The sequence below is a fragment of the Trachurus japonicus genome, chromosome 7 (genome assembly GCF_045865225.1).
Source record: "Trachurus japonicus isolate A0001 chromosome 7, Traja_1.0".
In the NCBI taxonomy this organism is placed as follows: domain Eukaryota; kingdom Metazoa; phylum Chordata; class Actinopteri; order Carangiformes; family Carangidae; genus Trachurus; species Trachurus japonicus.
Window position 1 is genome coordinate 30,832,594 of NC_140913.1, and position 16,484 is coordinate 30,849,077.

Here is a 16,484-nt window from a genome sequence, read left to right on the forward strand (position 1 = left end):
ATATGTTTTGTTTTTATGTAAAGCACATTGAGTTGCCCCTTGGATATGAAATGCACTGAATAAATAAAGCTGCCTTGCCTCGTCTACAACAAAACTATCTATAATATTAGTCCATGTGTTACAGGTATCAACAGTTTACCCACTGAAACAAATTAGACTTAAGACAACTGGACGAGTCCATAAAAAGAGTCACACAGTCAATAAAAAGCTTTTACCTCAGTGAGAATCAGACTCTTTCACTTCGTCCAACAGAGACAAACTCACAAAGACTCATAATAAAAAAACCCTCTCTGGTTTTCTTTCTTTCTTTCTTTCTTTCTTATTTTACAACCACAGCCAATCATTCTCATTCTCCGGACGCCGTCTCTACTCTGGAAGTTCATTGGTCGCCGGCGCACACACGGATCTGAACAATTACTCAGAGTCATCCATCTCTCCGCAGACAAACACAATAAAAGTGACACTTGGTTTTCAGGCCGTCGGAGCGGCGGCCGGTGAAAAGAGTGTGAGAGAGGGGTGATGGGGAAGCTGTCCAGCTGTCAACAAGCCATTGTCTGGAGGCAAAACGGGGCAGGTCACTAACACACACACACACACACACACACACACACACACACACACACACACACACACACACACACACACACACACATTACAACAACAGCTGCTGTGGGAACAATGACTCCTCATCTTTAAATAAAGCCGCCAGTTGCTGCGGTTTGTGGTCGACTTCACCTCCTGAACCTCAGACTCTCGTGGGTTCAACGACCGGTCCAGAACGAAACCAAAACCAAATCAAATCAGGGTCCAAACTCCAACACACACACACACACACACACACACACAAGTTAAGTTGAACTTAAAACCCTCCTGCTGTTTTCCTGGGTCAAGGAAGGAAGGAAGGACAAAGGGATAGAAGGAAGTTAGGAAGGATAAAGGGATAGAAGGAAGGAAGGAAAAGGGAAAGAAGGAAGGAAGGAAGGAAAAGGGAAAGAAGGAAGGAAGGACGAAGGGAAAGAAAGAAGGAAGGACAAAGGGATAGAAGGAAGTAAGGAAGGACGAAGGGAAAGAAGGAAGGAAGGAAGGACGAAGGGAAAGAAAGAAGGAAGGACAAAGGGATAGAAGGAAGGAAGGAAGGATAAAGGGATAGAAGGAAGGAAGGAAGGAAGGAAGGAAGGACAAAGGGAAAGAAGGAAGGAAGGAAGGACGAAGGGAAAGAAAGAAGGAAGGACAAAGGGATAGAAGGAAGGAAGGAAGGATAAAGGGATAGAAGGAAGGAAGGAAGGAAGGACAAAGGGAAAGAAGGAAGGAAGGAAGGATGAAGGGAAAGAAAGAAGGAGGGACAAAGGGATAGAAGGAAGGAAGGAAGGATAAAGGGATAGAAGGAAGGAAGGACAAAGGGAAAGAAGGAAGGAAGTTAGGAAGGAAGGACAAAGGGATAGAAGGAAGGAAGGAAGGACGAAGGGAAAGAAAGAAGGAAGGACAAAGGGATAGAAGGAAGGAAGGAAGGAAGGATAGAAGGAAGGAAGGACACAGGGAAAGAAGGAAGGAAGGATGAATGAATGTTTATGAATGAATGTTTATTTCGATCACAGCATCAAAAGGGATAGAAGGAAGGAAGGAAGGACGAAGGGAAAGAAAGAAGGAAGGACAAAGGGAACGATGAGAGGAAAGAAGGAAGGGAAAAAGGAAGGAAAGATGGATGGAGGGAGGGAGGGAACAGATTGCGTCAAAAAAGAAGGAAGAAGTAAGGACGAAGGAAGGATTGTGGAAAGAAGGCAGGGGAAAAGGGAAGGAAAGAAAGATGATGGGAGGGAACAGACCAGGTCAAGGAAAGAATGAAACAAGGAAAAAAGGATTGTGGAAAGAAGGAAAGAAGGATGGAGGAAGTGAACAGAAGGACACCATGAGGGTTAAACCTAAACATCCTGTGAGTTTAGTGTCGTATAGTTACTGGTATAGTAGTTTGAAACGCGGCTGCCTGCATCTGCATCTGCCAGTCACATTCTCCACATAGCTGCCATTCCAGTCTGAGCCGAGCCAAGAACTCCCGCTGATACAGACGAGAGAAGCTCTGCGGTCGCTGACCTCAGATCAGCTCACCTGTCGGTCGAGTCGCTGCTGCTGCTGCTGCTCCAATCTGATCTGATCTGATCTCCTCAAAACCAAAAGCCGAAGCTCCTCTCTCCTCTGAACAACAACGAGAACAAGAACAAGACTCAGCAGCAGCTCAGTGATGACAACAGACAGAGTGCGTTACAGGGAGGAATGTCAAGTCAAGAAGAGGTTGGGTCACACAAACACACAAAAATAATAATAATAATAATAATAAATGAAGCCACTAATTACATGTGTGAGTCACGTTTAGAGGAGAACGACAAACACCGTAAACTCTTAGAGACAAATAAATGACACAGCAACACAACACAACACAAAGCAGCAGGTAAACAACATTAGAACTCACTCTGATCTTTAGACTCGAGGCCTATGTGTGTGTGTGTGTGTGTGTGTGTGTGTGTGTGTGCAATGCCAACGCCGCCACCGCCGGTCGAGCCCTGACAAGCCCAGCAGCTCTGCCTCACCTTGTGCAGCTTCAGATTATCAGGAAGTTGTTGTTGTGTTGTGTTGTGTTGTGTGTTGTTGTTAGAAGAGAAACACTCACCTTGTGTTGAGCTGCTCAGCTTCTTCTCCTTCTTCAGTTTCTTCACACAAACAAACACACGTCGTCGTCCCACAGAGCAGCAGGTTGTGTGTGTCTGTATGTGTGTGTGTAAGTGTGAGTGAATGTGTTTGAAACCACTTAGCAGCAGCACAAGACAAACCTGTCTGACAACTCATGTGTGCTGCTGCTGCTGCTGCTGCTGCTGATCCCGCCCCCTCCTGCCCCCGCTGCGCTCTGATTGGTCCGTTCGGTCTCCTACCAGGAAGCAGCCCAGACTCCTTTAAAGCCACGTGACCCTGCTATTGTTGGAGGTGGATGATGATAAGAACCCACTCACACACACATCATCCACCCACTCAGCTCCACCCACTGAGAGTATAAAGTACTACTGATACTGGAAAATACTGCGTTAACTTACAAGTGAAAGTGAAAGAAAAATAGCTATATAAAAGTATCACAAGGAGAATTAACTTTAAAGTATTAAAACCAAAGTATTGTTGTATGTAATATCAATATCATACTACATTTACGAGGAAGCTGAATTTTACTGTCACTGCTGCTGGTTTATCTCACAACAGATATTGATCTATTGATTGATCGGTTGGTTTGTAAAGTTGGTTAATGATTGTTAAATGAGATGTTTGCAGATAGCTCTGAAACTGCAACTTGTATAGCTATATATATACAGCTCTGAGACCACTTCAAAATGATCAGTTTCTCTGGTTTTTACTATTTGTAGGTTTGTGTTTGAGTAAAATTAACATTTTTGTTTTATTCTATGAACTACTGACAACATTTCTCCCAAAATTGAAATAAAAGTATTGTCTTTTAGAGCATTTATTGGCAGAAAATGACAATGATGATTTAAGTCTTTTCAGACCTTGAGTAATAATAATGCAAAATTATAGCTGCTGCGCAGCGATGGGTCGGGTCCGGGCTACTTTTGGGCATATTTAGGCAATTCTGAGCAACAAACAGGAGAATAGGAAGACAAGACAGTTGTCCTTATAGAGTCCAATTTGCATCAGTTGAGGATTGAACCCACAACCTCGGGAACCAAAGACTGTTGTCTATCGCACTGAGCTAATTGACAAGTGGCAGATCAATAGTGGCTTCACAAATTGAGTAAGCCATTCACTGTCTTGTAGGCAGAAAAAGAAAAATCAGTTTTTGAGGTAAAATAATGATATGTATTTGTCAAACATCTACTATGAGCCTAAGATGTTAGGAGCCTTCGCAGATGGTCCAGTCCAAGCTATTTGGATTTTTAAATTTAGAAGCTTGCTGTGATGCCACCATTAGGACAATTGTCTTGTGTTTCGTGTTGAGGACATTTGACATTTTGATTTGTCATCATCATCATCCTGGCTGGGTCTTGAACTCACAACCTCTGACACCAAGAACCAGCGCTTAACTCAGTGAGCTAATTATCTGGAAGTGAGACATGGTGTGTATCTTCTCAAATAGACTCAGGGAGTCAGTGTCCGGGCAGCTGTTGTGGACGCAGATTTCTGTTATCTAAACAAAAATCTGTTAATACATAAATTGCATTTAGACAGCAAAATAGCTTGAGGACATCTGCCATTTCAAACTGTCATCATCATCATCTTCTCCCTCGCTGGGTCTCGAACTCACAATCTCTGACACCGAGAACCAGCTCCTAACTCGCTGAGCTAATTAGCTGGTAGTGAGACCTGCTGTGTAGCTTCATTTATCCACTCAGGTGAGCCAGTGCCCGGGCAGCTGTTGTGATGAAATGGTCAAAATGTCAATAATTCAGTCATCTAAACAAAAATCTGATAATACATAAATTGCATCTTGACAGCATGGAAATGTTGGTGATTTGTTTTTAATGATAAGTGTTTTGCTTCATAAGAGAAAATATGATGTTTATAAATTCCAGTCTCACATTGACTGCAGTTGTTTCCATGAGAGCAGAATTCAAAATATTCTCAAAAATTCAGTTTTTTAATTAAAATTCTGATATTTGCCAAACTTCATCAACCATGACTCCAGAATATTCTCATTTTTTTTCAGGAAGTTTGAAAATGTATTTATCAATAATTTGATGGTATATGTTTACAGTACTGTTTACAGTCAAACGTTTTCATGCACTGTAGGCTCAATTTTTGCTTAATCAAAAATCCGAGAAACAAGTTTTGTTGAGGACGGTCTGGAGATGCTCTGTAGCAAGTTTGGTGTCAATTGAGCAAAAATTGTGGGAGGAGATACATTTTAAAAGTTTTACAGTTATTGAAAAAAACAGAGTGATGGACTTCATAATTTGTAATAAGTTTAAGTTGACAAAAGTTTCAGCAGTATTGAGGCGACATTGTGGTGAAGTTTCAACACTGTAGCATCTACCGTTGGTTTGGTAGGAATTTTTAAAATTTTTAAATTTAAACGCTTATTGTGCCCCCCCTGGGAGGGGGGGGCACATGTCCTTGGAGTTGAGTGAATCTGGCATGGGACTGAACCTTTGTGCAAAGTTTGGTGAGTTTTCGCCCATGGGAAGTATGACTTCCTTGGAAGAAGAAGAAAGAAAGAAAGAAGAAGAAGAAGAATTCCTAGGAATACAATAGTGTCCTGGCAGCTGCGCTGCCCGGACCCTAAAAAACATGTTCATATTCATTGCTCTCAACAACACAACACAAATATTTTAACTTGGGAAGAGTTTATTAATCAATTTCGGTGGGAAAATGTCAATGTTTAATCCCAGCAGTGTTTTTTATAATCTTCTGTCCAAGTATACGAATAAGTTGTGTGAGCTTTTTTTTAAACTGGAAAGTGGTCCCTTAGTTTTTTCCAGAGCTACATACAGTATATGGCTTTTTATCTATTTAAATATATATATATTTAACAGCACAAATGTTTGTGTTATGTATTACTTTGTTTTTATTCCTTCCTTTCTTTACTTGTCCTGTGAATTTTCCACAAGTGGAACCAATAAAATGTCTTAAATTGGTCTCCTGTCAGTTGACATTTTGTCTAATAACCAGTTGTTTCATATCAACAAATACAAACTGATCAAAAAAACATGCCTGGAGTGCTGCATGGGTATCAGTTGTTAGTCTCTTTACCTCTGGTGCTCTTCAGTGTGAGGATCCAAATGCTATGGTAACGGGCACTGAGGCACTCAGACTAGGAGAGTGATTTTAAAAAGCCTTTATTTGTTTGGCCATGCTGCAATAAAGGCTTTTTAAAATCACTCTCCTACTCTGAGTGCCTCAGTTCCCGCTACCATCAAGTACAAACTGACTGATGTTGTAGATAAATTTATAGCAAGTAAAAATAAGATAAATTATAATAGAATATAAATTAATTAAACATAATTTTATAGTTTTTTTTACATGTAGTTTAATGTTTTTGTTTCAGTAAATATTTTTATAGGGGAATTGCTGTCTCTCGCTTTTTTTTTTTTTTTTTACAGCCTGGATCTTATGGTGCCTTCATGTGCTATGGTAATTATGGTAAATACCAAAAGACGACGTGAAAAGTGCACATGAACACCCTCTCATGTGGTATTTTCCACTGGGCAACTCGTAGAATTTTTTGATGCCCGAGTTGCCAAGATGAGAATAACCTTTGACCTTTTCAACATGGCGGCGAGCAATGCAAGATTCGTTAATGGTAAGCAAGGCAAGCCTTTAGAAAACAGTTAGCAGCTATTCACTTTATGTATGCGTGCATGTACAGTAAAAAAAAAAAACGCTTTTAAAAAGCTAGCCAAATAGCCAGTGCTAAATCTCCATGAATATTAATATTTACCGTTTGAGTTTTGATAATTCATCTTCTTGCTGTAAGAGATGAACTAGGCAATCCAAGATTGTTTTACCCCATAGATATATACATGTAGATGCCGCACGTGTCATATATCTATGGTTTTACCCAAGTAACAAGTCTGAATCTGTGTGTCCACCATCTTTATTTTCTCTGTACAACAACAAAAGCACATGAACACAACGCACTGGTAAATACCAGGTCACAAGTGGAAAATACCATCTGTACCATAGCACATGAAGGCAGCATTATTTCTAGGATAAAATACGATCATTTACTCACCCAGATAACTTTGGTGTCATTATAGTCCTCCGACGAAATGAGCTCCAGCCGAGAGCCGCGTATATCCGTATAATGGAGTCTACAGGGCAGCAGAATGCAGCCTCTAAATAACACATTATCTGCAGAGAAACTCCTTCATTTCACCAATATTTAGTTCTGATAGGCTAGTGCTATTCCCCTCTGAGTCCGGCGTTAGCTGTTATCAACATCCGGGGTCTGTAGGTTGACCTGCTGACCTCTGACCTGGATGATGGATCATTCTGCTTCGGCGTTCGGGTCCATTTTTATCTCAACTATCCGGAGCTTTAGTGAGTCCAGGTTGAGGAGAGGAAGCCTGTGGAAGCTGAACTTCATCCAGCTGCTCATTTTGTTCTGACAAGTCGGAAACACGCAGAAACGAACCGTAGCATTAGCATTAGCAACTTTCAGGTAAACAAGCCGGACCGCGCGGTGCTCAGAGATGACATCATCTTGGTCAGCGGCATGGGTCAGCGGTTAGTATTTCAACGTCAGACAGACCCCGGATGTTGATAACAGGTAAAAGCCAAGGGGGCAGTTGTCGGTCTGAGAAGTGAAGCTCACTTCCGCGTTCAAAAAACTGCAATCCCCTCGGCTTCCTCTGGGGGCTGGTGTCAGAAGGGAGCATTCCCCATAGACCCCCATGTTAAAATCGCCGACTTTACATCCTCAGTAAACATGTTAAAAGCCTGGTGTCAGAACGTTTTTTCGTCTCAATCGATAGTTTCTACCCCCGCACACACTCTGAGGGGGGTGAATTTTTTTTTAACTCTACCGTTTTACTGTTATTAGGTTAAAACTCTGACCAATTAGGGCGCGGAAACGTTGAGTGACAGGTCCGAGCAGCTCCGTGGACAGCTGCTTCGAGGCCAGTGGGCGGGTTCTCGGCCGGCCAATCCAACATGGCGCTGTTCAGGCCGCCATATTTGAGTCACAAAAACGACTCCCCAAAACCAATGGGGGACGTCACGGACGCTACGTCCATTCTTTTTACAGTCTATGGTAAAAGCCAATACATCCATGGTAAAAGCACTAGTGTAAAAAAAACAAAAAACTAGAGTATCACAACATTTTTTTTATTTATTTAACCAGATAAAAACCCATTGAGATCAGGGTCTCTTTCGCAATATACCGATCGTATTTTATGCTAGAAATAAGGTCAGATTGTAAAAAACGGCTATATCCTGTCATTTATGTGTTAAGCTCATTGGTGGTTTTCTTGACACCACAATATTAATGAAATGATAAGATCAATGTTTTATTTTTTGTGTAGTAAACAAAAGCATCATACAGTGAATTTAAGAGAGAGAGAATATTTCCCTCCTGAGAGAAAAGTGATGAGAGAAGAAAACAAACCAAGAACAACTCACATTTACACAATTTAGACAAATTTAATGTCGTCTCACAATCAAACAAACTGACATCGTCATTTTTTTTCCTCTTTTTTCTCTCTCAAAATAAAACAATAGGGAACAGTGACCGACACCAAGTATAGAAAAATAAACGACTTTTAAGCCAAACGTGATCAGAGACTCGACAAAATGTGTAGATTGTTGATTTTTTTTTTTACTGAAGTAATCAAACTCCGTCACACACACTCACACACTATTTGGCCGTTTAGTGTTTTTTTTCTTTTTTTGTTTTTTAACTGTAATATATTACAACCATATAAAAATTGCACATAAGAGCACAGAACATGGTTACAGCAGAGTTAAAATAAGATATACTTAATATTCTTCTTCTTTTTTTTTTTTTTTTTTTTACAAACGGTGATCAGCTCCTGGCGCAACTTGACATTTGCATATATGTAAATGAGGGTGATGATGATTAAAAAGCAGTGACGTTAAAGGGATAGTTCAACATTTTGTCAAATTCTAAGGTTAGGTTCATAACCTTTAATTATCGTTGCATGTTGTTTTGACTTGAGATCCGTGGGTCAGAGACGCTCTGGTGGACAAGTTGTGACCTGCACATTCACCACGCTATGAAATAATCATGTAACATTATGAGACATGAAACGCGATCGTAGCGGAAATAATGAAAGTAATGGCAAACAAACGCTGCATATCTCCAAAATCAGGCAGGTTTCCAGGATGCCAAGTAGCCGACTCATTTTAATGTAACAATTGCCAATGAGAACCGGTGTCAAAAAGAAAAAAAAGAAAAAAAAAATCGATCACGGACTTCATGATCGATTACCGTGGCAATGAACGAAGCTTCGAAGCTTCAAATTATTTGGGTCAGCCCTAATTATTTCATGGCGTGGTGAATGTGCAGGTCACAACTGCAGAGCCAGAGCGTTTTGGAGTTGTTGGATTGTGTATTTGATGAGTTTGTTAGTCACCCCAATTGTGTTCGCTGAGCAGCTCACGTCTCTGCCCCGCAGATCTCAAAACAACTTGCACCGATAATTAAAGCAGAAGTAAGTGGAATGTTTGTGTTAATATAAGTCTTAAATAGTTATAACTTCTGACAGCAATCACTTATATAGCTGTTTGGTCCGAAACACGGGTCTGTCAGTCACTCTGCTCTGCTGTAAGCCGAAGACAAAACTTTCCTTGTATCCTACAACCTTTATCCAATGAGGAGAGAGAACGGCATAAAGGGGCGGTCCTCTCTGTGTGTGTGCCAAGGGATGCGCGCGAATGTGGTGACGTAGGGACGAGGGCGGGGACTGCTAACTCCATCGGCTGACAGGAAGTTAGCCAAAACCACCGGATCACTTACTTCTGCTTTAAAGGTAATGAACCTACTGCTATGATGACTATAAGGATTATGGTGATAAGGAGAATTTGACAAAATGTTGAACTGTTCCTTTAAAAAGTGCAAGTGTAACGTCACAACACGAGTCTGGATTTAATCCGGACGTGATCAATCAATACCAATAATCACTCAACGACATGATTCATACACCGACTGTACGACGTCACGTAACATCTGGTGAGAAGCTGCAGTTGTGAGTTTTCTGAGGTTTGTCGTGTTTGCCTTTGCTGAGTGTGAACGGCGGCCGTTGCTTCAGTTTTTATAAAAGTTCACTCTTGTGCAGAAAACGTGATCAGCAGAATAATGAAGGTCCTTTTTTCTTTCTTTCTTTCTTTCTTAGGAAATAGCACAGTTTTTATCTTTGTCCTTCGCCCCGACGCTGTGCGCTCTGCTCCTCCTCATGCTGCCCCTCAGCCCCCAGTCTCTCTGCACCTCCCTCTCCCTCTCCCTCTCCCCCTCCTGCTCCTTCCCCTCCTCCTCCGACGGCGGCGGCTGCTTCCTGAGCTGCGGCGGCAGAGGTATCGGCTGTCCCAGGAAGAAGCCGTCCTCCTCCGAGTCCGACGACGAGGAGCAGGTGGAGCAGTCTTCGTGTTTGTAGTGGCCCGGCTGCAGCGTGAGGGAGGAGGAGGCGCCAGAGGAGGAGGAGGCGCGGCCGTCTCGCTCCTTCTCTCCCCTCCAGTCCAGCGTCTCCAGTCGGGGCCGGTCCGGAGGCCGAGAGCGCCGGCCGGACCGCCGCTCCGCTCCCGGGTGGAGGGACGGGTCGGACGGGATGCGGCAGCGACCCCACCCTCTCCTCAGACTCCGCTGATGGTAGGAGGATCCATCTGGAGGAGAGAGAGGAGGAGGAGGAGGAGGAGGAGGATGAAGCGTTCAACAACTCTGATGTAAAGTTTTTTTGTTTTAATTTTTTGTTCAATGGCAGTTTGACCTTTTAAAAGGGACAACGAGGAGTTTCTATTTGGTTATAAAAAAGTCTCAAGTTACGCTACCCAAACTTGTTAATGGGCCCATTTTCGATAAATATATCGTTTTGTCTCTTATCGTTATTTTGTTATTATTAGTGGTGGTGGAAATGCTGGTCAAGCCGACTGGTTTTGCGGCGAGTCATGAGAATAACGCAGCCGAATCGCCGTTTATGGTCGGAACTACAACGGTATGTGATCGTCTTCGAACCTCTGACTTTAATTCTTGATGAATGAAAACATGAGTCTGTCTTGCGCCGGTCAAAGAATTTCACGGTGGGCGCGGAGGCTCATAAATGTAGTGTGAAAACGCTTTGCTTTTCCAAAACTCCTCATTGTCCCTTTAACAGTTCTTGATAGAGAGTCTGTAATGTGGTGTTGTGCTGTAGCACTTTCATCCCCTTGCACTTTAAAACTGCTTTAATCTTTTGTTTGTCTACCAACAGAATAGAATAGAAAATACTTTATTAATCCCTAGGAGGGAAATTCAGATCATCCAGCAGCTTACATAACCTAAAATAATATGATATAAATGATATAAACAAGGACTTTTAGTATTTTTTTTATGTAGTATGTGTTTTATCTTTTGTGCAATTTTATATACCTTATGATATTTATTTAGTACTCAAATGTCCTGTTTCTCTTTTATGCTGCTGTGACAAACAAATTTCCCCTCGGGGATGAATAAAGTATAACCTATAATTTTTTCAATAAATGTGAAAAAAACACAGATATAATAGAAAAGCAAAAAGCAAAGATGATGACATTGACATTAATAGTTGAACTACTGATAGAGAAACTGTTAATAATAAATCAACTCTTCCATGTCCGTTATAATATTCATCTCACCCAGCAGATCCATCTGTGGCGGGATTCCTTTCTGCAGATGTAACCTGCTTCCAAACCCTCCGTCCATCTCGTCCTCCGCCTGCACGCCGTCCTCACCCTCCTGCTGCCGCCGCCGCCGCTGCTGCTTCTCCTCCTCGTCCTCCTCCTCCTCCTCATCCTCATCCTCATCCTCCTCCTCCTCGTCCTCGTCCTCGTCGACGGAGTAGCTGCTGCTGATTGGCTCCCTGAAGCTGACTCGAGCCGTGCCGCTGCGAGTCAACGGTGGCGGGGGAGAGTCTGAGGGTTTGTCCTCCACTTGGGGAGGGTGTGGCAGCGGCGGCAGCGGCGGTTGTTGTGGCGACGGCGGCGACTCTCCCGGCGGTATGAGGTCACGCGTCTTGACGGGCAGCGGTGGAGGGAGGGAGGAGGCGTTGTTGGGGGAGAGGGGGGGCGAGTCGGGTGAAACCAGGTGGTTCACGTGTGAGTTCTTCTGAGGAGGAAACACTGAGGACAAAAGAAAAAAACAAAACACCAAGGACACAAAGGGTTAAAGGGATAGTTCACCCAAAATTCAAATTTCACTCATTATCTACTCACTCTCATGTCGACTAATATAAGAGCTGTGAGAAGTTTCAGAGTCCTCCGTGCCTTCTCTGAGTTAGAGCAGGGGGGGGTCCGCGCAGCAGTATTTGTCCATATAATGGTTGTCAATGGATACCAACTTTCTTCGTCCAAAAAGACACACCAAAAAACATCCAAATACCTCCATACTGCTCGTCTGTAATGTCCCTCTTGTATTGAAGCCCCGACGTGAGAAATTAAATAAGTCTATATTTTAAGCTTGTTTGTAGCGGAAGCTCCCAGTGTCTCGGTTCACTGCTCTTCCTGTGTCAGTGCAAATCTCGCGTGACTTGCACTGACCGGCGGAACAATTTCTCATGTCAGGGCTTCAATACAAGAGGGACATTACAGACGAGCAGTATGGAAGTATTTGGATGTTTTTTGGTGTGTCTTTTTGGACGAAGAAAGTTGGTATCCATTGACAACCATTAAATGGACAAATACTGCTGCGTGGACCCCCCCGCTGTAACTCAGAGAAGGGACGGAGGACTCTGAAAATTCTCACAGCTCTTAGTCGACATGAGGGTGAGTAAATAATGAGTGAAATTTGAATTTTGGGTGAACTATCCCTTTAAAAACAAGTTTGAGTTATTATTAGTGATTATAAATATTCAGCGCTTGATTCCTGTTACCTTGCATAACCTGATTCGTCCTCTCCACCCAGTTCCTGCAGTCTTTAGCAGCGGAGGAGGAGGAGGAGGAGGAGCTTCCTCTCGAACTCAGACCTGTGTGTGTGTTTTCACTCAGTCCGCTGACGGCAGCAGCTTTGATCCCGCCGTCGCCCGGCAACAGACTGTAATGCGGGACGTCGCTGGGCCAAGACGGGCCGAGGCCGTTCCCCAGGTGGATGTGTGGGAGAGGCGAGTAGGAGCCTCTGGGATGAGAGTGACCTCCGTTCTGGACCGGAGCGGAGCAGTGGACGCCTGAGAGGAGATTTAGGTTTAGGGTTAGGTTTATTTATTTAGCACACATTTATATTCGCTGGTTCAAGGAGGGAACGAAGCCGATTGGCTTGTACATAAGTTCCACCCCTGTCACTAATTACAACAAAACTAATTTCTATGGATAACAAATAAACATAGAGAAAAAAAGGAGATAAAGTGCATACATAATCAACGTTATATGAGCAAAATTAGCAAAAATGAGGAGATAGAGAACAAAGTGATCAGTAACAAATAGAGACAATGGAAATAAGGTACAAAAAATCATTGATTGAAATCATAAAAAAAGACAGAGTAAGGATGTGGGATATGGAGAGAGCAGGAAATTCAAGAAAAGTTAAGATGTATTTTTAGAGTGAATATGGAATGATATGGATCTTAGCGAAGGAGGTCTATTCCAAAACATAGGACCTCTATAGGACATATTAAACTGATGGTGTGATGTGCAGGTAAAGGGTAAATATAGAGTGAGATTATTACTGTGTCTTGTACGGTGAGAATGTACATTATAAGTGAAGGTAGAGAAATTTTGAAAAGTGACAGGGAGATCTTGGTTTCTGTAAATAAACTTGTGAATAAACAAACAAATCTGATAGTTATTCAGTTTGTGAATTGGTAGAAGAGAATACTTTGTAAATAGTGGTGTTGACGGAGCATATCTGTGAATGTGAGATGTGAGAGGAGCAACTGTAAAATGTATAAAATAAAAGCATTTTATAAATAACACATGAACACAGGGTGTTTTCTGTTATACGTAATAATGCAATAAAATAAATAATTAATCAAGTACATTCAAGAGGGAGAGAGAAGAGGACTGTATACAAACTGTCACTGAACCAGAACATTTAGTGGTTCAATGACAACTGAACCACTAAATCAGACGGTGCTTGTGATGTTTGTGGTTAATCACCTTGTTAGAGAACAGCATGTTATTCAATAAGGACTGAAACATTGAACAACTGGACATGTGCATTCAAAAGTTTAGAGAAGGTTAAATTAAGTTCACCTGTAAAGGTTATAGTGCATTTTAGGGGCATTCTAAAATGTAATCCAAAAGCCAAACATCCCTAACTTTTTGTGAGTAGTGTTAGTGTATATAGAAAGAAAAAAAACTTAAACAAAGGAACAGCGTTTCAGGGAAATGAACCACACACGCTCACCTCTGGTGTCCACTGCAGTATGAATGCAGTCTTTAGCAGCCGGAGCGACGCCCTCTAGTGGCTTCAGTGGAGAACCACACTGCTGCTGCTGCTGCTGCTGCCGTCTGCTGTGCTGAGGCGTCCGGCTCTGCAGCGCCGAGTCACACGAGTCCGAGTTGTCGGGGTCTTCGCCCAGCGAGCACGGCCGGGAGCAGAAGATGAGCCCCCCCCGGGGCAGGAAGGGCCGGCCCAGCAGGGGCAGCCGGCAGCGCGCGCAGCAGAAACACGACTCCACGGCGTGCCAGTGCTGACCCTCGTACGTCATCTGTCCCTGGTCGATACCTGAGAGGAGACGATGGCGACGACACAAAACATTTGTGTCAGGATCTGAAAATCTGTCTCGTGTTTCTGTGTTAAAATGAGTTCAGACACATTTTAAATCAAAGTGTTTTTTGTGGATAATTTAAATATTCATCCAGACGTATGAGAAACACATTTGTTTTAACCCTCCTGCTGTTCTTCTGGGTCCAGTTGACCCAATCTGTTCACTTTCTCCGTCCTTCCTTCTTTCCTTCCTTTCTCCCTTCCTTCTTTCTTTCCACAATCCTTTTCCCCTGGCTTCTTTCCTTCCTTCCTTTCTTCCCTTCGTCCTTACTTCTTCCTCTTTTAACAAAAAGGCTGTAAATCGCCCTCAAACCGTGCAGAACGCAGCTGCAAGGCTCATAACTGGATCTAAGAAAAGGGATAATATCACCCCAATTTTATATTCCTTACATTGGTTACCAGTTAATTTTAGGATTCATTTTAAGATTTTAGTACTCGTTTTTAGAGCCCTCCATGAACAAGCTCCCTCGTACATCACTGAGCTACTGCGAGACCCTATTCCTCCTCACGTTCACTAAGGTCATCAGATCAGTAACTCTTGATGGTCCCCCGCACCCGTTTTAAAACACGAGGTGACTGCTCTTTCCAGGCCTGTGCCCCTCGCCTCTGGAACGCTCTACCATCGACCTTGCGCAGCGTTGAGTCCACTGAAGGTTTTAAGAAAGAACTTAAAACCTATCTTTTTAGACAGGCTTTCAACTATGTTGACGTTGTGGGGCCTCTGCAAAATTACCTGTAATTGTGCTGTTATGTATATTTTGTTGTGATCTCTGTACTGTATTTTATTGCATTTTATCCTTGTTGTAAAGCACTTTGTGATTTTATCTATGAAAAGTGCTATATAAATTAAATTTACTTACTTCCTTCCTTTCTCTTTTGATCCAGTTGACCTGGTCTGTTCCCTCCCCCCATCTTTCTTTCCTTCCCTTTTCCCTTCCTTCTTTCCACAATCCTTTTTGCCTCCCTCCCTTCCTTCCTTCCCTTCGTCCACTTCTTCCTTCTTTTTTGACCCAATCTGTTCCCTCCCTCTATCTATCTTTCCATCCTTCTTTCCTCCCATCGTTCCCTTTGTCCTCCCTTTGTTCTTTCTTTCCCTTCGTCCTTCCTGGCTTCCTTCTATCCCTTTATCCTTCCTTCCTTCTTTCCCATTGTCCTTCCTGCCTTCTTTCTTTCTTTCCCTTCGTCCTTCCTTCCTTCTCTCTCTTCGTCTGTCCTTCCTTCCTTCCTTCTATCCCTTTATCCTTCCCTCCTTCTATCCCTTTATCCTTCCCTCCTTCCTTCTTTCCCTTTGTCCTTCCTACCTCCCTCCCTTCTTTCTCTCCCTTCGTCCTTCCTTCTACCCCTTTATCCTTCCTTCCTTGCTTCTTTCCCTTTGTCCTTCCTTCCTCCCTTCCTTGACCCAGGAGGACAGCAGGAGGGTTAAGAGCGTTGTGGCTGAGAGAAACATCTTTAAGCTTCTCTTAAAACATGGACGACTTCACACACTGAGTTAATTACCTCATTAAAATCTTCATCTTCATCTTCATTAAATTGACCATTTATTTATTATTAAAGAATATTTCCGCCTATAAGACAAGAAGTTGCTCCTGGACTGCAAATTAAGTGTCGTGCTGGTTGTTCATGATCTTATTAAATCAGCCTGCATGAATGAAAATATTAAAAAATCTCATTAAATATTAATGTGTTGTTGTTGTTGTTGTTGTTTCCCTCTCTCCGTGCGTGTTTCACCTTGACGTGTTCACTGCGTTGATCTGACGGCGCTCGGCTCAGACTTATTGGAAGTTTTACAGAAAAGTTTCAGGGATCTCACTACATCCGACCTTAATGAGATTACTGTCACGGCTTTTTATGTGGAAGTGACTCAGGAGCTCAATCAGGCAGGAGACCAACACGTTTAATTGCCGTCCAATTAATCTAACGAGTTTCACATCACAAAGGAGCTCTGTTTACATTCACTCAGTGACCGAAACTGAAATATTACGGCGCCTTCGCAAGGAAAGGGTTCAAGTCAGTGGCTTTCTTTCTATCACTGAGACCAGATTAAAGAATAAAGGGGACAAAGCTTTTCGCTGTTAGAGCCTCAAAGCTCTGAAACGACTTGTCC

General features: G+C 42.7%; 1 protein-coding gene across 1 annotated transcript in view; it reads right to left on the reverse strand.

Moving 5' to 3' along the window:
• Positions 1-9,497: 9,497 nt before the first annotated feature.
• prickle3 (prickle homolog 3) overlaps positions 9,498-16,484 on the reverse strand; it is a 34,575-nt gene continuing 27,588 nt past the window's right edge. The window contains exons 8-11 of the mRNA XM_085782818.1: positions 14,018-14,338; positions 12,549-12,839; positions 11,317-11,799; positions 9,498-10,329 (exon numbers count right to left, since the gene is read on the reverse strand). Of these exons, the coding sequence (XP_085638944.1) occupies positions 9,842-10,329; positions 11,317-11,799; positions 12,549-12,839; positions 14,018-14,338 (1,583 nt within the window). The 3' untranslated portion in view covers positions 9,498-9,841. The remainder of the gene's footprint in view (positions 10,330-11,316; positions 11,800-12,548; positions 12,840-14,017; positions 14,339-16,484) is intronic.